Source organism: Mercurialis annua, linkage group LG5 (assembly GCF_937616625.2).
Source record: "Mercurialis annua linkage group LG5, ddMerAnnu1.2, whole genome shotgun sequence".
NCBI lineage: Eukaryota > Viridiplantae > Streptophyta > Magnoliopsida > Malpighiales > Euphorbiaceae > Mercurialis > Mercurialis annua.
Genome location: NC_065574.1, coordinates 7,855,801 through 7,878,548, shown reverse-complemented (window position 1 = coordinate 7,878,548; position 22,748 = coordinate 7,855,801). Strand labels below are relative to the sequence as shown.

General features: G+C 30.4%; 1 protein-coding gene and 1 long non-coding RNA gene across 2 annotated transcripts; one reads left to right on the top strand and one right to left on the bottom strand.

The window, feature by feature from the left end:
- Positions 1-99: 99 nt before the first annotated feature.
- On the bottom strand, positions 100-975 carry LOC130015515 (probable CCR4-associated factor 1 homolog 11). Its single transcript, XM_056105835.1, has one exon. The coding sequence runs from the start codon at positions 973-975 to the stop codon at positions 100-102; it is 876 nt and encodes a 291-aa protein (XP_055961810.1).
- An 11,609-nt stretch (positions 976-12,584) lies between these two features.
- On the top strand, positions 12,585-16,314 carry LOC126682664 (uncharacterized). The gene is made up of 5 exons (XR_007641482.2): positions 12,585-13,529; positions 13,610-13,651; positions 14,976-15,068; positions 15,152-15,246; positions 15,849-16,314. It is a non-coding gene; the product is annotated as an uncharacterized LOC126682664 (long non-coding RNA).
- Positions 16,315-22,748: the final 6,434 nt, after the last annotated feature.

Sequence of the window (22,748 nt, the reverse complement as noted above, 5' to 3'; positions counted from 1 at the left end):
CCACAAATAATCTTGTCTAAGACAAGAAGTATTGATACACTTCATTCTTCATGAGTGATTGCATTTAGATTTGCTATTCGTCGGAGTCCGCCATAATCATCAACAGGATGGAAGGTTGTGCATAACAATTTGCTGATAGAGTCTGTACATCAATCCTTCGTAGCCATTACAGTGTCTTTTGATAGAGCCGGTGTAATAATAACTATGATTACCAATGGCATAAACATTCTTCAATCTCATGAAACATTGCAAAGTTAATAAACTATCAGATCCTGCTTGATGGCTTTTTCCAGCAACTCGAGGAACATCTAACAAATTCGCAATTTTTTCTAATCCGCCATACAATCCGTTGAAATAACTCATAAATTTCACGTCATATACCCTGTATCCCAGATAATGTCTTACTAACCCAAAAAACGATCCCATCTCATCAGGCAGCTTTTGGTTACTCAACAATTTAATTAAGAAACCTAAATCATAAGAACCTTGGAAAGTGATCCAAATCAGGTTGGTATATTTCATGATTAGTTCTGAAGTAAACAGTAGCCTCGCGAATTCAGAAGAATCAATACCCTTCTCTCTAAATTTCTGAAAATCTATTCCTTGTTTCTCAAGAAATTTAATAGATTCTGGATTATTTAAATCATGCTGCAGGTCGAAATCTCCAAAATTAAACTGCCAGGTATAGCAAGATGCAGTACCAAAGCACGGTAAGAGTCCATTCGAGTCTGTAAGAGTCAATCCAAGCTGCAGAAGCTTTAGATCGTTAACATTCCTGCGCATGAGATGATAAATTTGCTGAGGAGAGGTTAGCGGCAGGAATTCCTTTTCTACTGTCGATTTATACACCGATCCGGGATATTCTGTATCGAGAGAAACGACACAGAAGTAGGGCAGTGAACTCCGTATTAGTGAGATTTCATAATCCAGGTTATTCCTCCAAACTTGACGGATAGTAACGGGCTTTTGCGGCATGATTTTGATGGCAGGTTTTTCGAAATATAAAAGCTAATGGTAATACTTTGCAAAGGGTTCTGAGAGCTAAGAAATCAAATAATGGTGAATGATATAGTAAAGGGAGAGGCTGTAGGGTATATATAGGTTAACATTTGATCCGCTTTGGATTTGGATTTGATTTCCATATGAAATCAATAACTGAGTTTCATATATTCCTTTTCCTGAGAGGAAAGGTAACACAATATTAATTTACTTAAAAAACATTCTATTAAAATAACTATTTTTCTTTTATCTCCAATTGCATTGAAGGATATTAAAATAACTCATTCTACTAAAATAACTCGGTTTCTTTTTTGGGTTAATGTTAAAATTTCTTATTTTCATGCATGAACTACCACTTTTTCTCAAATTCATGCACGGTGCTGAGGTGTCACGACTCCATTATATAATTCGCTGAGGTGGAGGTCATTTTACACCAATGAATGAGTGCCACCTCAGCGCCGTGCATGAATTTGGGAAAAAGTGGTAGTTCGTGCATGAAAATGAGAAAATTTAAAATGCGTGATTAAAATGAGAAAAACGTGTAAAGTTTGTGATTTTTTTTGACATTAACCCTTCTTTTTTCTACCAAAAAAAACCTCAGTTTCTTTTATCTTCAAAAAGTTCCACCGAAGAAGTTCTAGGGATACAAGTCTTTTAGTACATGACAATTCTATAAAGGCTTTAACCCATTATTAGGTAATTAAACTAAATGTCTTTTAATTAATCGGTCCCTGAACTAAATTTTATGACTTTCTGGTCCCTCAATTCAAGAAAAATGTGTTTTCAAATCTTTCGATGGATCTCCGTTAAGAAATTTTGTTAGTTATATGGCATATATATTTTTAACAAGTGACTCGCCATTTTTGATTTGGGAATAGCATACTCTTAGAGGGAGAACTTAAAGACACATTTTTATAAGTTTACGGAACAGAGAGCGACAAACTTTAATTCAAGGACCGTTAATCATAAAATATATAGTTTAAGGACCTAAAAATTGGGTTGTCCTTCTATGAATTCACGATCTTTTAATTTTTTATGGCTAAACATATCATAAAGTTATATTATTAGCTTTTATTTCATATGATCCTTCACAAATATTTGGTTGTTATTGTAATAAAAAAGTGCAATTTGGCTATTATTGTAAAAATTAAAAAAATTAATTCAAATTGCAACAAGTTGTAAATTTTTGGTTTTTTTTACCATTATACTTTTATTTTATACATTCATGGTCCTTCTATGACAGAAATTACCAAAAGTGTCATCGTTTTAATTGGCATGAAACTAATGTTTTAAAAACCAAAACGGTAGCCAAACCGGTGAGGCCCGCAATTTTATAAAGTGCTGCATAAAAATAGACTAATGGCTGCAGCTTTTTGAACTGTTGTATAAAACTTGATTAAAGGCCACAATTTTTTAAACTGCTGCTATAAAATGTCTTTTAGCAGCAAAATTAGTTTAGCTGCAAAATTATTGTTGCTAATTATAGTATTTCTTGCAGCGAACGTCTGAAGTCGCAGTGCCTTTATCACAGTTGAAAACATTAAATCTTAGCCAAGCAACAATCTTTTGATTACTCACTCATGTTCTTCAATCTGATCTTTCATCTTCTCCATTATTTTGGAGAAAGTAATGTACAGTTTCTTTATTTTTTTTTAATGTTCTTGAAGATTCACTTACGTACTTTTTGATGATTTTAGTGTTTTCTGCCATGGGGTTCTTCTTATTTCCCGTGATAGGTATTGCGGACAGGAAAATTCCAAGAAATCTGATGCTGAAAGTTCCGATGAGCTGCAAAAACTTAAAGAAATTATGCAGAGCAAGGAATTGCAGAGTGCCTTGCTTAACAAGTTAGACTTTTACTCTTCAGCTATCAAGGATTAGAGTAGTTCAAGCAGTCGAGAGGCGATGAACTGACTGTTAGATGAAATTCCATGGGTAGTAAATGGGAAACAATTTATGCAGAGTATTGAAACGGATCAACTGAGAGAGAGATTGAAGTTTCTTGAAGAAGAAAGCAAAATATTAAGGCAAGAGTTGGTTGAGGAAGTTGAGTGTTGATGACTGAGATTTATCAGCATTTTCGTGTTGTATCCCAAAGAGTTGAGTTCAGGAGTTTAGGGTTGAGCACGGTTCGGTTCGGTTCGGTTCGGTGTGCAAAATGCTGAAACCGAACCAAACCACCCATACTATTTTAAAAACCAAATTTCCCTTTTTCGGTGCACGGTTAATTCGGTTTGGTTAACCGAAAAGTCGGTTTTTCTCGGTTTGGTTCGGTCGGTTCTCATATAAATAAAATAAAGAAAATTTAAGTTACATTTTTTAAATTTTAACTGTATATATATAAGATAAATAAATACACTGATAATAAGGCCTAAGATTAACTATTAAAAGGCCTATCATACAAAAAATATTAAGGCTTTTACAAATTAAAGCCCTGTACTATACAGTTATACTATATACGTATAACAAAAAATGGTAAGACCTGTGTTAATAAAATTTACAGGCCATATTTACAACTTATACAAGTTGTACAAAAAATGGAACTAATAAAAAAATGACATACAAAATTTACTGAAATTTGCCTTCTTTTCTCTTGGCTCACAAAAACAGCCACATCATTAGTCCCCCAAAAATATGAAGCTGCAAAACAAGAAATATAAAGAAAGCATTCAATTTGTATCAAAAACAAAACAGAATCTGAAATTTAAGTCCTAAACTAGTTAAACATATGCAATTATAAGGCTCAGCATTCATAGGTTTTAAGTCAACAAACCATTCAACTCTTAAAGGCAACAACAAACTTATGTCACACAATTTAAAGTTGAACAATTTTAGACTTAAAAGGTGGAAGCTTCATCATTGCCAAAAGATATGATAAATTAGCATAAGACAGAAAAATCATAGGCAATTTGCAGTCACAACAGACAGAGTGACAGAAAGATCTCATCAATGCCATTGCCAATTGCTAACTAAGTAAGGCTCAGATGTCAAAATGTATCAAGTATAAACACCAAAGATCATAAAAAGGTGGCAGTAAGTACATGCCTCAACAGTTTACAATCTAAAGTAGTCTAACTTAGATGTGGAAGCATCATCATAGCCGTTAGCAAAATAACAGACAGAGAAATCAAAAAAATCACAGCACAACCAACAGATTCATACCAACATGATCTCTACAATGTCAATATCTATGCCAACTATCATAATCATGATGCAACAAGGCAACCCAGCAATAATAGATAAATAGAGCATCATGCAGCAAGAAAATCACAAAGCCAAAACAAGCAAAAGCTTCCACCAGTTTCAGAATATAAAACCAGCAAGTAAAATAAATAAGATTAAACAGTTAAAAACAAACTGTTAATCATTTATAGCATTTGCTGGATCTTGAAAACCTGAAAATACACAAAATAAACAAGTTAAAACATAAACAATTCAAATAACATAACTAAGTAAAACATTAATACAAAAAAAATATAGATTTACCTTCTTCTATCTCCTCCAACTCCTCCAAAGACTGCTCAACAGAAACAGGTTTTGATGGATCTATTAGCCAATCCTGAGTGCAAATCAAGGCCTCCACAATCTTAGGAGTTAAACAACTCCTAAAGTCATCTAGCACTCTTCCACCAGTGCTGAAAGCAGACTCTGAAGCAACTGTAGAGACTGGTACTGCAAGTATATCACGAGCAAGTCTAGATAGGACTGGAAACCTTTCAGAATTGAACTTCCACCATCTTAAGATATCAAAATTCCCATCATTAGGAACTACTGCTTCACTTAAGTACACATCAAGTTCAGATTTTTTTGTTACACCCACACCACCAGTCTCCAACATTTGCTGCATGAACCTTTCTTTCAACACAGAGTTGGCTAGAGAGCATTGGGAAAGAGTTTCAGATTGGGAGCTACCTTGGCCAGCAACAGCCAACTCTTTCTTGTATTGCACATCATAATCATTAAACAGATCATGCAAGTCATCCATCAAACAAGTAAACAAGAATTTCCCTTTGCAGGAGCCATACATCTGAGACAAAGTATACTCCATGTACAGAATCCTATCCCTTGGGTCTAATATATTTGCAAAAAAAATCAGTTTGTTCATTACCAATGGATCCCCCCAATACTTATCAAACTTTGCTTTCATTCTAGTTCCCATTAACCTCAAAGACACATCACTAGAAGCAATCCAATCTTGAAGAATTGTACACAAATCAAAAATCTCATTGAGATGGTTGTTAGAAGTCACATAAAGAGAACCGGAAACTCTAAGTGTCATTTTATAAAAGCATTCTAACATACCACATAACTCCCTAACATTGTCCCAATCATTAGAATCAGGCACATCATCACCAAGGTCTTTTTTAAAACTGGACTCAACTTCCTCATACTCTTCAAACACTTTTTGATACAACAAAGCAGTACTCAACATGAGATATGTTAACATAATTCCACCTAGTTGGGACATCTAAACACAATGAACGCTTACAAACAGTTTCTGTAGACTTTTTACACTCTTTAAACTTACTTAATCTAAGAGGTGAATTTTTAATGTACCTAACTGCCCCTCTAACTTTTTCATATGAAGAACCATACTCTTTCAAACCATCAGAAACCACAAGATTGAGAATGTGAGCAATACATCTCATGTGTGCATATTTACATCTAACAGAAGTACACCCCCAAGTCATCATTTTTTTCATAAAAAAACCCATGGCAGCACTATTGTTTTCAGCATTATCAAGAGTCACAGTAAATATATTTTTAAGCCCCCACTCTTGCAAACAGATTTCTAATGACTTAGACAAATACTCATCCTTATGCTTTGAACAAGGGACAAAAGAGATTATCTTTTTATGAAGCTTCCAATCATTATCAATGTAATGAGCAGTTATACACATATAGTTAAATCTTTGATTAGAAGTCCAAGAATCACTTGTTAGACTAACTCTTTGTGTACTTGTTTTTAAAATGTTTTTCAATTTCAGTTTCTCCTCAACAAACATGCTATAACAGTCTCTATTTACAGTAAATCTAGAAGGGATTTTGAACATTGGACAAGCAGCATTCATAAGCCTCCTAAAACCCTGTTTCTCAACAAACTTAAAGGGCAATTCATCAGTAATTATCATATATGCAAGAGCTTGTCTAACTACATCCTGGTCAAACTTCCATGAAGCAACATTGAACATATCAGGACCAGCAACACCAACATTCATAGCAGGTTGAAAAGATAAAAGGGCTTGCCTAGTTTCAAGAGTGTGTGGGTGTTTAGTACATCTAAGCATATGACTCCTCAGAGTAGATGTGCCATTCTTTTTGGCATGACAATTATAGATGCGAGCACAGTACTTACACTTTGCTTGTAGAGTCACACCATTTCCATCTTTAATGGATACAAAGTGGTCCCATACCACTGATCTTTGTTGTGACTCCTTTCTTTTTTTTGGATTTGCTCCCACATTTTCATTTTGGACAGCACAAGCAGGATCAGGTATAGCTTCCAGATTATCAGCATTCAGTGCAACATGATCAGGTCTAGCAACTGCTTCCACATCAGCTGCTTCTTGGCCAATTGCAGGCTCAAGTTGGCTAGCTGTTTGGTGAATCACCAGCATCTCAGGTTCCATCTAAAATACAAACAGGGACAAAATAACCTCAGATAGGCAGCCATTACAAAAAAAAATCAAACAGAACTTCATAAAAACAGGGACTAACATGAGTAACAGCAAGAGTCATATTACCTTATAGTTATCCTTTCAAAGCTTCCACCGCAGATATTTTGACAAGTAACTTTAAGAAGTTGTTCATGAAAGAATAAACAAAAAAAAAACACTAAATTAGCAAACATAAAACAACAATCGTTGAAAGAAAAATGATAATAAACAAATAAACAACAAGCCATAAGCAGTTCATCTCGGATTTACCTTTAAATCTAATGTTTTTGGTAAGAAATGCTAGATCTGTAAAAATAAACAACAAAACACGAAACAAAAGTTAGATACAATACATTAATACCTAAAATAATAAGAAAAATAAAAAAAAAAATTAAATGGACTACGTTTAGTCGTTTACCTTAAGATTTGAAGCATTTCTTCACAAAATCACTAGAGAATAGAGATGACCTTAGTTAAGTAAGTGCCTTTCAGGATAGAAAAGTTAACAGACAAAATAAATTAGGGTTTGCAAGAGAAGAACGATCACTGATCATGTTTGTAACTGTGTTTATTAGACATAAGCACCATTGCAAAGATGAATAAAAGATAGTATGAGACTCAGAGAGGACAGGGAGTAAGAGTTTTTTGATTACAGAGAGTGCAGATAAGAGAGGCGAGAGGAGAGAAGTGAGAGCATTTTTGAGAGTTAGGGTTTCTGATTAGAGAATAGAGAGAATATGTCGGTGTGAGGTGAGTGAAAATTAGGGTTAGAAAAGTTAAAGGGGACTATATATACTCAGGCTACTAAAATATTAAACGACGTCGTTTGGGAAATCGGTTTTTCGGTTCGGTTCGGTTAACCGCGCCCTATTACCAAATCATAACCGAAAACCGAGAAAACCTATAATCCTAAACCAAACCACACCATTTACTCCGCTTTAACCACTCGAATCTTATTTACGGTTCGGTTTGACTCGGTTTTTCGGTCCGAGTCGGTTTTTGCTCAGTCCTACAGGAGTTATTCAACATGAGTTGAGTTCAGGAGTCATTTTGACTTCCATCCCAAAGTTTAGGGACCAATTTTATTATTTTATCATTTTGGCCTAAAGGAAAGATACATTAAGTACAGACATATATTAGTTAGACTTTCAGGCGTACAGTGATTCAAAAGAATTATATATTTTTATATAAATATGATTCAAAATTAAAGAATATGATTCTAATCTTTTATAATTACATGCTATTTTATGGAATTAGTTTAATGTGTGCTGATAAATGGATATGTCTCAGCATTAGCATATAATTAGATACAGTCATGATTCTTAGCTTACTTAATGTTGCATATATTTTCGTCTTTGATCCTCCAAAACTAGCTAAGACATTAGCCAAATTCAGGAGTCAATAAAATTATTTGTATTTACTAAGTAAAAAATAACAACAATTATAATAGAACAGTAAATGAAAAATATAGATATTTTAATTAGAAAAATCCATATTGCTAAATTTACATTGCAATTAAACTAAATATATTGATAATCACACCAAAACCATACTAGATAAAGACAATATATTTCATTTGAACTTAAATAAAGAGAAACCAATCTTTTTAACATATATTTGAAAGTAATGCACATATAAGAAAATCTTGACTGAAACAATTTATGAGCTCCATGCTTGATTAGTGCATTCGGATTTGCTATTCGTTCGAGTCAACCAGAAGCATCAATTGGACGAAGGGTTGCGCGTAACGATTTGCTGACAGAGTCCGTACATCAATCCTTCGTAGCCATTACAGTACGTAGCCGGTATAATAATAGCTATTGAATCCGATGGCGTAGACATCCTTCAATCTCACGAAACATTGCAGAGTTAACAAGCTACCGGATCCTGCTTGATGGTTCTGCCCAACAACTCGACCAACATTCAGTAAGTTCGCAATATTTTCTAATCCACCGTACAATCCATTGAAACAGCTCATGAATTTTAAATCACAGACCCTAAATCCCAAGTAATATCTTACTAACCCATAAAGGATCGTATGTCATCGGGCAACTTTTTCCTACTCAAAAGTTTTATTAAAAAAGTTTAGTTGTGCTCCAAAATCTCATTTTTTTAGAGAATTATTTAATTATTAGTGAAAAATTATGTGTTGATTTTTTTTTTTCCAAATCAAAATGGTTACATTTAATTGGAAAACAATATAAAAATAGGAAATGAATGCACATTGTATGACTTTAAAATAAACAAATTTAATATGAGATATAACATTCCAATAGTGTGAAGATAAAACCTATGATTATGATTAGTAAAGCATCAAGGGCACTGAGGCTTTGTATGTATTGTATAGTATAGAAATATGTCTAAGATTTTGACTAAAGAGTTTAATGTTGACTTTTTACCATTCAAATTATCCTAAAAAAAAAATTATCTTCAAAATAAAAAAAGTTAATTACATATAAAATCACCACCTTTACACAAATTTTCAAAAATAATTCGACTTTTAAAACGTGTCAATTCAGGGCATCACCTATTGTTTATTTTCAAAAATAACATCGGCAATTTTTAGTAGCGTTTTTGATGACGTGGCAGGACACGTGGCTGACCTATGAGGCGTTCAAGTCAGCGAAATTTTACCAAAAAATATGCCCATGTTTTTGAAAAGAAATGAAAGGTGATGCCCTGAATTGACACGTTTTGAAAGTCGAGTTATTTTTGAAAATTCGTGTAAAAGTGATGATTTTATATGTAATTAAAGTCCAACCATTGAAGATGATTTTAAAGTCCAACCATTGAAGATGACTTTAAAATCTGCAAAATTTTCAAAGAAAAAGGAGAATAATTATAAATACATCAGCACATTCTAATAATTTTATGATAATATTAAACTTATGTCATTTTCAAGATAGTTCATGTGAAACGTCCTAACCCCTCCAACTTTTGCATGATAAGCATTGTTGCAATTTTGAGCTTTTTTCTTTAGTTGTTCTGATTGTAGATAATTTTGATAAACGATATCATTGTTAAAAGCAATGAAATCATATAAAAAGGCAATTTCAATTCATTTAATTTCTTGCATTATCAAGCTGACCGAACAGGGACCGTGTCGAGGCATGGAGGACTGCAACTCCCTCTGTTTTTTCTGCAAAAATTTCTCATTTCTATTTGTAAGATGACACCGAAAAACAAAAATAAAAATAATAAAGTTTTAAAAAATTTACATGCATTTTAAATTCTTTAGCTGCAAAAAAAAAATGTCTCTAGATTTCCCATAAAATCTCTTAGCAGTGGTCGTTGGTGGAACTGGTAAGCTAGTCATTATGTTACTTGTCAATATACTAATATGGTGCAACTTGTAAGGTTAGCATGAGAAAATTGCTGCATATGTAACAAGAGAAGCAACAAAAAATTTAACATCTAAGAATTTTTCTCACTAGCTCGATGCCCGCGCGTTACGCGAATTTAATAATAAAGTCTACATCAATTTTTTTTATTATCTTATAATACATGAATAATTTAAACACTAAAAAAGTTAAATAATTTTCTTTCATTACATGATAACATATAGTTGTAAAACTAAAACGACACGTAGAATATGATTCATAGATATCAACACCAAACAAATAAAAAAAATAATATTATTCAAACATGCTTTCTAACTATAAATTAACAATCTGTGTGCTTTTTTTTTTTCACTTATAACAAAAACACATCAATTGAGCATAAATAATAAAAAATCAACTATAAGTAATTTTGTTTTTTTGTAAAATATAAATATATTTTGTCATTTGAAAAGATGAAAAATACATACCTTTCTTTTACTATCCAAGTCCATACATGTATATAAGATAAGAAATTATGTATACGTAATTTAGTTGATGTTTCTCATTTATATATAAAAAAATAGTTTTTTCATATTTCAAAACTTACAAATATTAATAATTTTTTTTAAATTTCATAATAAATGGCTTTAAAAATTTCTAATTAATTATATTTATAACTAATTAAATAATAATTGATTTTATAATTTATAACATTAATGATACATAAAAAGACTCATTAAATTTATAACTTTTTAAACATTAATAAAATATATTAAATATTAGAAATAATTAAATATACTATATATTAAATATTAGAAATAAATTAGACACTTTACATTTTAATTTCATAAATTTAATTTTTTTAAAAAGCAATGGATTTAAACCTTTATTTTTTTTAAATGCAATGGATTTAAACCTTTATTTTTTTTAAAATGCAATGGATTTAAACCTTCATTTTTAAAATTTAAAATTATTTTTTTAATAAAATTTCTTTCCTTCAGATTTTAGTTTCATAATTTTAATTTTTTTAAAATGCAATGTATTTAAACTTTTATTTTTTAATTTTAAAATTACCTTTTTAATGAAATTTATTTTTCAAAATTTATTTTATGTCATAATTTATAAAAATAAATAATTAAATAAAACTCTTCAATTTATAACTTATAGTATTAAATTATATAAATTTCATAACTATAAATTTATTGTATGTTTAAAAATCAGTTAATTAAATTATATAATTAAGAATTAGAATAAATTTAAAAATAATTCTACACGTAGATGAAATATAGAAAGACACTTGACGAAATTATGTGAAAGCTTTTTAGGAGTTCAAGATTATAATGGATATAATGGATATAGATTAGACAAAATTGTCAGCCCCCCTATAACAATAACATATATTTACACTGAATTAGTATTTTCTATCCTACATAATCTTCTTTTTGTACTAATTTGAGTGGTTTCTCCAATATACTATCTATTAAATCTGGAAATGACATCATTGAACGTATCTTCTCCCCAAGCAATCGTCATTGGATGATCGAAACCGAACTCTTCTTCAGCTAAGCTAAGTAAATCTTGAAATGAAGGCTGATTCAAGTATGATATTGGCACCAGAAATCTCTTCTTTTGGGCCTTACAAACATGAACTGCTACGCATCCTTTCGGAACATCTAAAGAACTCGAAGATAATTTACCGGTTGCGATTGGCGGAAAATTAGTTTAGAAAGAAAACCCCATTAGTAATGTTGGAGCTCTAGTTATTTGATGAGAAGTAGAGATTGCGAATGGTTGACATGAGTAGTTTGGAATTGGTTAGTTGGATGCGATTTTTGAGTATATGGCCTAAAATCAATTACTAGTGTTGTGTTGGAGCATAGATGATAAGGATATCACATGGTTGGGTCTTCCACCAAACTAATATTAGAGCTACAAGATTCATAACCAACCATCTCCTCTCTTCTAAAACAACATTCATGGCCTACAACTGCTGGGTTAGGGTTAGAACAATGCTGGACCAGATAGCCTTCGAAATTAAAAACGGTTGAGCACTTGATGTGTAAAATTAATTGTATTTTAAATTATATTATATTTTATTCAGAAAACCTTCAAAAAACAAATCTTCAAAGTGACTTTTTTTTGTATTAAATTAACCTTTTTGCATTAAATCGACCTTATTTGAATATTTTTTTTGAATTTTTATCCAATTGAAAAAAAAATTAAAAGGTCGGGATTTTTTTAAAGGGTTAGCCCAATTTTAAATTATCTACAAATTCGGGAAAAAGTAATTCTGAGGTGAATTTGAACGAGGCAAATTCTTTATTACATGGCTATATATAGTGTTCCAAAGGGTCCATTGAATGATAGTCATAATTTGTTGATTAGTGATATTAATAAGATTAATGCAGGTTTCAATTACTCTGATATATTTTCGAGAACGGTTAGGTATGGTTGCAATGGTTCATGAGAGATGGACAGATTTGACTAATTCAGATTCTTCAAAGGTAATGGAGACGATGACAAACATTTTGAAGCAAATTCTTCTTAAAGTTAGACAAATATGTTAGAGGAAGAAAAATGAAACACAGCTCAAAGGAAAAACCACTACCACATAAGTCACTTTCAGCAACACATGCAAAGCAACACTTTCAATACTGTTGCAATAGTGTATATAAGGCAACATAATGGTTACAGTTAAAAACTGTTGCAAAGAAATTAACAAAATTCACAAATTTACAACATAAGGTAACGAATATAGGAAACTGCTGCATTAGCTTAATAAAATGCAACAGTTAGACTTAATCTATCAACACTTTTAAACTGCTGCCTTTTATTACATCATATCAAATTAAATTTTTTTAACTATATTATAAGTATTAATAATCAATAAACAACTTAAAATTACAATAACATTTTACAAATTACAACCTTTGCAGCCTCATTTTTTGGATTAGCTGCTGTTCTATTAGTTTCAGTTTCAGATTCATGTTTCCTTTAGTTCCAATTTAAACTTGAAACTTGCAGATAGTATTTTGGCTGACTACTCACAATTTTTGTCAAACTGGCTTGTTGGAATTTGCAGATAATTTTTGGTTATGCATAATTTTTCTCCTTTGAGTAAATATGGCCCATCCGTAAAATTTATGAGTTCTATATAATTTTTCCCCTTTGACCCATTTTTCATGAAAGTTGCTTACCGCGAGGATCTCATTATTGATTAAATAAAAATTATGTTTAGTAATTAATTTATGAGTTCAGTAAAAAAATTGAAAATTATAATACAATTAAATGTCCTTAATATTAAAGGAGATATTGACTCTTCTATTTAAGTTGTACATGGGCCAAATATGGACATGGCCCAAAAGGAATTTTAAATTTGCTTTCCAGAAGTAAATTTTCAATTTCAATACAAAACTGATGAAAATTCCAAATTCAGCGATAGAGCTTCTCTTTTAGATTTCAGCGATAGAGCTTCTCTCCCATCGCCATCGTCATCGCCATTAAATTTTATCGAGCTTCTCTTTCTCTTTCAATCTCAAATTCATCGCTAAAGGTAACATCTCTTTCTCTTTCAATTTTATTTTCACTTTTATAAGTTTTCATTGTTAATATCTCTTTCTCTTCAACTTCTAGGGTTTACTGATCTCTTCAAATGTCTTCACATCCTAAGTTAAGGTTTGTATATTTTACTGATTCTTCTTTAATCTTCAATGTAATTAGGGTTTAGTGTTTGTAAAATAAATTCTATCTTTCAATTAGATATCTTATGATTGTGGATGTAATTAGGGTATATATGTTATATATCTTATGCTTATGGATGTAATTAGGGTTTACAGCGTATTAGTTATTTAATTAGGGTGAATGCTCTTAGTTTGGTAATGGAGTTATTTTAATTAAGTTTGAGCTCATGCAATTGAAGAGGATTTAGTCGATGACGCTATTGAAAGCGAAAAGCAAAGAGAACCAGAACATTTTGAAAAGGATACGGAGAAGCAAGAAGAAACCGAACATCTTGATGAGAATATTGAAGTACAACCAAACGAAGAGACAAGTTCAGGTATCTAAGAATCTTATTCTGACTTCATATCATTATATTATGCTTACATCCTGTATTTTTGCATTTTAAGTTAAGGTAACAGAAATCAGTAACACTCACTCAATAGTTTCTGCCTCAGTTTGTTTTATCATGGTTATAGCCTCCTGTTGTAGTTTGTGTTATAAATTTCTTTATTTTTTGTGTGATTCATGTCCTTATGTGCTTCTTAGATTCATTAAAAAATGTAAAATGCTCGTCGACAAGTAAATAAACTGATTGGGTGGATTTGATAGACAAAATTGTTCTTGCGTCTTTGATATTATTGATATAATCTTGCTGCAGGACAGTGTGCTTTGTTGTGTAAATTTTATGATATGCTGTCCTTTTTATTGCTGTTTGTTCTTTGTGAATTGTTCTTTGTGAAAGTTGAGGTTGGTTATGGTTATATGGAATTGAAGCAACCAGCCAACCAACCAAAATAGACAAAACTTGAGGTCTGCAATGATGAGGAGGATGATGACACTTTTAAATTGTGATGTTGATAGTGGAAGCATGTGTCTACTTATTTATGGACTTCATGGATACAGTGAATTCAACAAATTTATTTGTATATCTTAAGCTTGTTTTTTTAAAAGGAAAGGGTAGTGCGAGACAAACTGAAGATTCATAGAATGTAAATTTCAATTCAATGATGATTTACATTTAAGGTTCTGTTATAAAGATTAGTTTAGAATATTTGCCCGGATGGCTAGTTTCAATTTAATTTTTAAGATCTCAATCATCTAAATTTTAATTGCAGTAGAACATTTATTTTATGTTCTTTATTATTTTGCGGAGGTTGCTTATCTTATTAATATTATTCTTTTCTCAAGATTTTCTATTAAATAATCAGCTTTCATGCCTCATATTCCCCTTGTCTTTTCTGATCTTGAATTTGTCATCTCCATCTTGTCTTTTTTACAGTGCATTAGTGAGATAAATGTTGAAAATCGAAACCAACAGAAGGATATGCATACTGCGGGGACAAAAAGTTTTGCTAGAATATGAAAAAAATTGGTAAGAATTTAATTTAATTGATTTGATTTGATTTCAAACTATGACATGATTTTCACCAACGGTTTTATAATTCCATGTTGCAGCAAGATGAAAAGGAGGATAAGGCTGATCCGACTTTGGCGGAAATGTTCATTGCCACACGCAAGAGAAAGGCGCGCCGTTCATACAAGGAATCAAGGTAAGATACAACTAGCAAAATTGTAAGATTCAATTTCGCTTCTACTTTTCAAAAATTTGTGCTAGGCTAAATGCATCAGAGAGAGGGAAAAAGAAACATTTTAGTATTAAGGGTACTGATTTGATCAATGATGTTAGAATGGGGACCTTTGCTGTTGATTTGACGTGGGTACGTTTTTAAAGTAAAGAATGCGTTTGTTAAATTGCCTAAAAGAAATTTGGTTATGTAGAATGTCATTATTTATGTAATTAGTAATCATCCCTTAGAAAAAGAAAAAGGGAATATGCAATAGGAAATGAAATATGAGAGACAATAGTAAAAGATACTGTTTTTTATTTGTTCAGCCTTTTGGAAATAGAACTTTATATACATTATCTATTTCTCATGTGTTTTTAAGAAATTTATACATCTTGTGGAGGCTGTTCATTGCCCATGAATATAGAATGTCCTTATTTTATGATGAGGTTATTTGTCCTTTTTAGTGAATGTTTTCCGTTTTGTGTAAATGCAAGTCTTTGTAGTTGTCTATAGCATTATAGTCCAAGATCTGGTTGTTAGTTTGTCATATTTCTGATACTATATTCTGTCTTATTTGGTTGAAGTCCAAATTGCAGAAGATCCTAAACAGTGGAAATGATTCTTTTTCCACTGTTATAGGTGAGAGGTCTCCCAGTCGTGCATTTTTGTATGGAAGAGGGGGTTACAATAACCAATTTGAAGAACGGAGTAGGATGCAGTTCTTCAATAATTGTATCCGAAGAGCTTGTGCAATCTATCACGGACAAAATAAGGAAAGAACTGAAAGATCAATTTGACAAGGAGATGGCTGGGTATAAGGCGTTACTTGAAAGTGTTATGTCTCAAGTGAATCCGACAGTAGATGAACCAAGTGAAAATTCGGATTCTGAAAGCGCTCAATTTTGATTGAGAGCTCCTCTAGTTAAGTACTAGTTATGTTTTGTTGTATAATCGTTATGTTTGATGAATACATTTTCTTTTTGTGATGTAATGGATGGAATATTTTTACACTTTGAATTTTATGAATATTTTCCGTCTTTGTGTTATCCATTTTTAGCGAATGTTTTCTATTTTTAAATTTAGCAAATAATAGTTTCCGCTTTTAATTCTTGTTCTTTAAATATAAACTGTTGCGTTTTCTATATAAACTGTTACTTCAAGTTTAGCCAAACCATTGCATCAGTGTATATAAGTGTTGTCTAAAGTACTATCAAATGTTGCCTTACAAAAATAAATGTTGCCCATAATATTATAAAAATCGTTGCCTTATAAAAATAAATGTTGCCTAAAGTTCTATACAAATCGTTGCCTTAAAAAAATAAATGTTGCCTAAAATGCATTACAAAACTGTTACAGTAGATGTTTGAAACCGTTGCTTTTGTTATAAATTGCAGCGCTTTTATTTGCATTACAATAGTATAAAAAAATTATTGCAATAGCAATCAAAACCTATTGCAGCGGCCGCAAATGTAGCCGATTGAAAAGCGTTGCAATAGACCTAAGGCAACAGTTTTTGTATATACGGCAACATTTGTCCGGTGTTGCTGAAAGTGACTTATGTGGTAGTGAACTCGACAGATCGGAAGAAATTCAAGGCGAATCTTTCAAAAAAAAATCTCCAAAAAACTGATAAAGCTAAATTTATGAAGATTTATTGATTAGCCTTTTAATTTGTGAATAGCTCATTTGTTTTGGAGCTTTTTTTTATGAATAAAAATATATTAAATTCCACAAGAAGTGGCAAAACCAAAAACTCTAAATTTTCGCACAAGAAGTGGCACACTCAAGGTGGCACACTAGAAGCTACGGAATAGAGTAATGGCAAAAAACAATCAAAAATCCGAGTATAAAATAGATGTTGGATTTCTATAAAAATCCAAACTAGAGTAACTGAAACTCATATTACAGATTTTGTAGTGAAAAACTGCCCGAGTGAAACAATTAAAAATGATCGCCTCCTTGTTAAAAGTAGACTGTGAAAAAATCCTCCCATTCCTGCACTTCCATATTTCCCAAACTGCCAGAAACCATAGAATTTCACATAGTTGTCTATAATGCCCTCTATCAATTATGCTCTGCCATTGTATCATAAAATCCTCAAATTTTTCCGGTAAAATCCAAACTAAGTTAAGTTTCTGAAGAATACCACACCAAATACTTCTAATAAAATCACAGTGTATAATAATGTGATCTTGCGTTTCTACAACACTGCAGATAGAGCACAAAGAAGTATCTACTCTGACAATATATCGTTTTGCTAAAAACTCCAAAAATAGGACTCTGTTGTGCAAAACTAGCCAAACAAAGAATTTAATGCGAGGATCAACTAAAGATTTCCAAACGAACATAAATGGCGTACCTGAACTTGCTTCCTCTTGTTGCACCATTCCTATCCCCAAATTTCTACTAGTAACTAATGAATTCAGAATTTCCCCTTCACCCGCTACAACATTTCTCTCTTGATTTGCAGCTGCAATAACCCCACTGTCAGTTATATTCTTGGATCTTGTATTGATTTTTTATTATTATTAATTTCATGTAGCGGAAAAAATAATGCATACGTTAAGAGTGTGTTAACATAGTTGAAATACTTAGATGCGTTTTTTAATTTTTTGACTACAATTTTACTAAAAAAAAAAACTCATATGGCCACTATGTACGTACTTTCATGCAACCATGACCACCATGTTTATTAATTGTGCAAGCATAACTGCCATATTATAAAAATAGATTAATTAAGAAATTGGCTACAATTGAAACAAATATATCAATTTAGAATCCCATTGTTAAAAGTTTTAGACAAATAAATTGATATTTTTCGCTAAACATTTGAATTTGTAAGGTCAGTAGGCACAATAAAATTATTACAATTTAGAACCAACAAGCTGTAATTCAAATGTTTTAATCGTTAGACATCAAACTGTCAAGATTGTGGGGTCAATCCTCCCACAGCTCCTCCTCCTCTCTAATTATATAAATAAGAACTATACAATAGTTGTCCAAAACCTAACTCTCGTACTTAGTTACCGGTTCGTAATAAATAGTATTACGAGCATATATTCAGATACACAGTTATGATTCTCTGCTCACTTGATGTTGCATACCATCTTCACTGCAAACCTAAATAATTAAAATATTATACATCTCATTAATTAAAATAAATAATTTGATGAAACAATAAAGTAAAGTCAATAGTTATCATATATAATATATTTGTGTTTTTAGTAAGTAAAAATAAACAATAATTATGAAAAATGTAGATAATTTCATTGGAAAAATCTATATTGATAATCATACCAATAAACATACTAGCTAAATAAAGAGAAAATGCTCGATTCAAACTTGAACAAAGAGGAACTAATAACGTTTACTTGAAATAATGCACACATAAAATAAACTTGTCTAAGATGAAGTATTAATGCATTCTGATTTGCTATTCATCGGCGTTATATTCATCGACCGGATGGGGTTGTGTGTAACAATTTGCTGACAGAGTACGTACATCGGTCCTTCATAGCCATTACAGTACAGAGCCGGTGTAATAATAGCTATTGAATCCGATGGCATAAATATTCTTCAATCTCATGAAACATTGCAGAGTTGACAAGTTATCAGATCCTGCTTCATGACTCTTTCCAGCAACTCGAGAGCAAATTCGCAATGTTTTCTAATCCGCCGTACAATCCGTTGAAATAACTCATAAATTTCACATCATATAACCTGTATCCCAAATAGTATCTTACTAACTCTAAAAATGATCCCATCTCATCAGGTAGTTTGTAGTTACTTAAAAGTTTGATTAAGAAACCTAAATCACAAGTTTGTTGAAAATATCGTAAAGTTTTTGTTAGCAACAATATGTATAGTTAAAGACTTAATTTCACCGTCAAGCCAAACTATCTTAGTATAAATTATCAAATTTCAAAAAGTTTAGTTGTGCTCCAAAATCTCATTTTTTTTAGAGAGAATTATTTAATTATCAGTGAATTATGTGTTGATATTTTTTTTCAAATCAAAATGGTTACATTTAATTGGAAAACAATATAAAAATAAGAAATGAATGCACATTTTATGACTTTAAAATAAACAAATTTAATATGAGATATAACATACCAATAATGTGAAAATAAAACCTATTATACTATACATGATTAAGAAACAAACGACATAACCTGACTGATTATACCAAATTGATAGTCCCTTAAAGCATTCACAATTAACTCTCTATTAATCTAAAACTCTTTAAAATAAAAAATATAACTAAAAAACATTATTCCAATCGACTCTTTATTTATAGAAATAAAAATAAAAAGTCAATTTGACTTTCCACATTTGAAGAGCCAAATCAAACTTTGTATTTTTTAAAAGGCCTAATTACTTAAAAAAACCCCACCTTATAACATTTTTTCGTTTATACCCCGACCTAGGAAAAAATTCATTTGTATCCTTTTTTTTATTTTTCGTTTTCAACTGTACCCTAAAACATTAAATTGAACTTTTTTATTTAGAATAAAATTTAAAATAGTCCTTCATTTTTTAACCTGTATTCTAATTAGACTTTAATATTATTAATGGTACAAAAATACCTTATTTTTCATAAAATTAAACTTTTAATTATTATTTAATTTATATTAATTATCAATAATTTATTAAATACAAAACCGTAAAAATAAATAATTTTTTTTAAAAAAATTTCCGACTCTCCGTCCGAAGTAGGAGCCCGCTGCTCCTCCTCCCTGAAGGAGGAGCATAAGGAGGAGCATATCGCTGCTCCTCCTCCTCTACTGCTGCTCCTCCTCTCGTGAAGGAGGAGCTCCTCCGATTTTTTTTTAAAAGTATTTATTTTTTGTTAAAAATATTTATCTGATTTTGCTAGCGGATTCGTAATTCGAAGGAGTACAATGGTGGGTCGGAAGTTTTTTAAATAAAATTTTTTAGGATTAATTTGAATAGTTTTAAAATTTAAGGATTTGTTTGTATTTTTACCAATAGAAAAAAGTATAATATAACCCTTCTATTTAATTGGTTTTAATATTTGCATCCTTTAATTAATTAAATTGTCAAAAAATTAAATTTTGGGGTACAGTTGAAAACGTAAAATTAAAAAAAGGATACAAATGAATTTTTTCCTATATCGGAATATAAACGAAAAAATATTATAAGATCGGATTTTTTTTTAAATAATTAGGTCTTTTTAAAATCACGTGTTTAATTATTTGTGAATTACCTTCTCACTACTTCCTTAATTTTAGAAGAAAAAACCTCCTCTTTTCGTCATCTTCTATCATAAAGTTTTTCTATTCATGTATTTCTTTTTTGCTTTTTATTTTCATTTATTAACAATGGCAGCAACCCATTTCACTTTATGGGACGAACTACCATAGAATCTAAAGCCATTTGTCACTTTCCTTTTCTTTTCAATGTGAATTGAACAATCTAGCCAATTTTTTGTTTAAGTTCCAATTCGAGCCCGCCTCTTTTTCATTCTTTCTATGCATAATTTTAAGTTGAAGAAGGCAAAGTTTGAAAGTTCGAGGAATTAAGAGGAAATTAGAAGAAGAGATACAAAGATGAGTGAAAACTAAAGAATCTATATCTATAATAAATATAAAAGTGTATTCGGGGGGGTAACACTTCCATTCACGAACAAATATACCCTCTATATATTTTATTTCTAATTGTGACATATAAGAATATTTGTGCTTAACAAATAGAAAAATGACATTCCTAATCTATAAAGAAAATATATTAAAAATAATTATCGCAGTAGCTATCATTATGTATTAAATTCCTAATCCTAAAAGGAATTGTGCAACAACTATCATTATGGTTAAATTTCTAATACTAAAAGAATATGGCGAGTTTTATTAATATTAAATAATCATATTATAATATTTGTGTTAAAGCTTTGATATTTTTTATATTTATTAGTTATTTACTATGAAAAATAATATAAATTTTCTCCAATCATATTATCATTTTTTAATAACAAGAATATCAAAAAATAAATCTATTGCTTAATTCTAATTTTTTACATTTCGAATAAATAAATTAAAATATTATAAAATAATTAAATAAAAAAAACACAAGTCTAATAAAATTTAAATAATAATATATTATTAAAAAATATACAATTATAATATTAAATAACGGGTTATATAGATATCGTTAACGTGCGTAGCACGTGGCCAAAAAAACTAGTATATATTAAAACGGTGAACTAGAAGTTTAATTTATTTGTTTTAGATGTATAGAGTTTAAATAAGAAAAAAACAATTGAAGAAAATTAGAAAGAATAACCATATCTGTAATAAAAGGAAGAAGGATATTAAAAATGAAAAAGTAAAATAATTATGAAAGAAAATAAATTTAAAGAGTCTATTATATGTTAGTTAAATTTGTACTCTTTATAATTAAAGATGCTCTTTATTTATTTAAAAATATTTTTTAAAATAAAAAGTATTGTTGGAGATGCTTTTAAGCTAAAAATAAGTGCAGAGCAAATCAAATTATAGAAAATAAAAATAGTTAGTAACAAAATCAACAAAACAAATTAGGTGATGATTATTATGCCAGTATTTTCACTCTCCTAACCTAAGTGACAACGCCTAAGAGCATCTACAATGAGCTCTCTATTAACCTATAACTCTTTATTATAAAGAGTATAATGATATATTATCACTTCAATCGACTTTTTATTTTTAAAAATAAAAATAAAGAGCCAAATTTAAAAATAAAGAGTCTATTTGGCTCTCTACATCTAGAGAGTCAAACCAACTCTGTATATTTTAAAAGCACGTGTATCACTTATCAAATATCTCCACTACTTTCATTATTTTCCGGAAAAAATAAAACTTCTCTATTCTCATCAACAAAGTGATAAATTCATAGTGAAATTGACAGTGCAAACCACCTTTTCATTTTTCATTATTTTTGCCATTTTCTGTCTATGAAGGGGCTGAACCTGGATCTTCTTCAACTTTTGAGTGATTAAAATTTAAATCTGAATACTGGGTTCTTTTTGTTTATAAGAAAATTATTTCTTTCAATGTGGAAAACTTCCACCGCTTCAAATCTTCCGTTAATTTTTTTTTTATTTTGCCATTTCTTACAAATAAAGCACATTCTTCAGTAAATTTAATTTGCTGGGTTTGATACTGAATTCGTAAATTGCTCAGATTAATTCATTCAGTTTTTTAAAAAATAGTCAAATAACTGTAATAGATAAAATACTTTTAGAGAGTTCATTGCATACAACTAATTTTTTTAGTCTTTATAATTAAAGATGCTTTTTATTTATTTAAAGATGCTCTTAAAATAAAGAGCACCATTGGAGATGCTCTAACAAGTTAAATTAGATGGAAAAATAATATATTTGGTCCTTTCATATATTAAAAATTACACTTTACTCTTTAAATTTTATTTGTCAATAATTCAGTCAAGTTAACATTATGACAACATATTAACATAGTACTAAATAAATA

Coding starts and splice junctions, on each gene's coding strand:
- LOC130015515 (XM_056105835.1), bottom strand. CDS start 975: ATGCCGCAAAAGCCCGTTACTATCCGTCAAGTTTGGAGGAATAACCTG.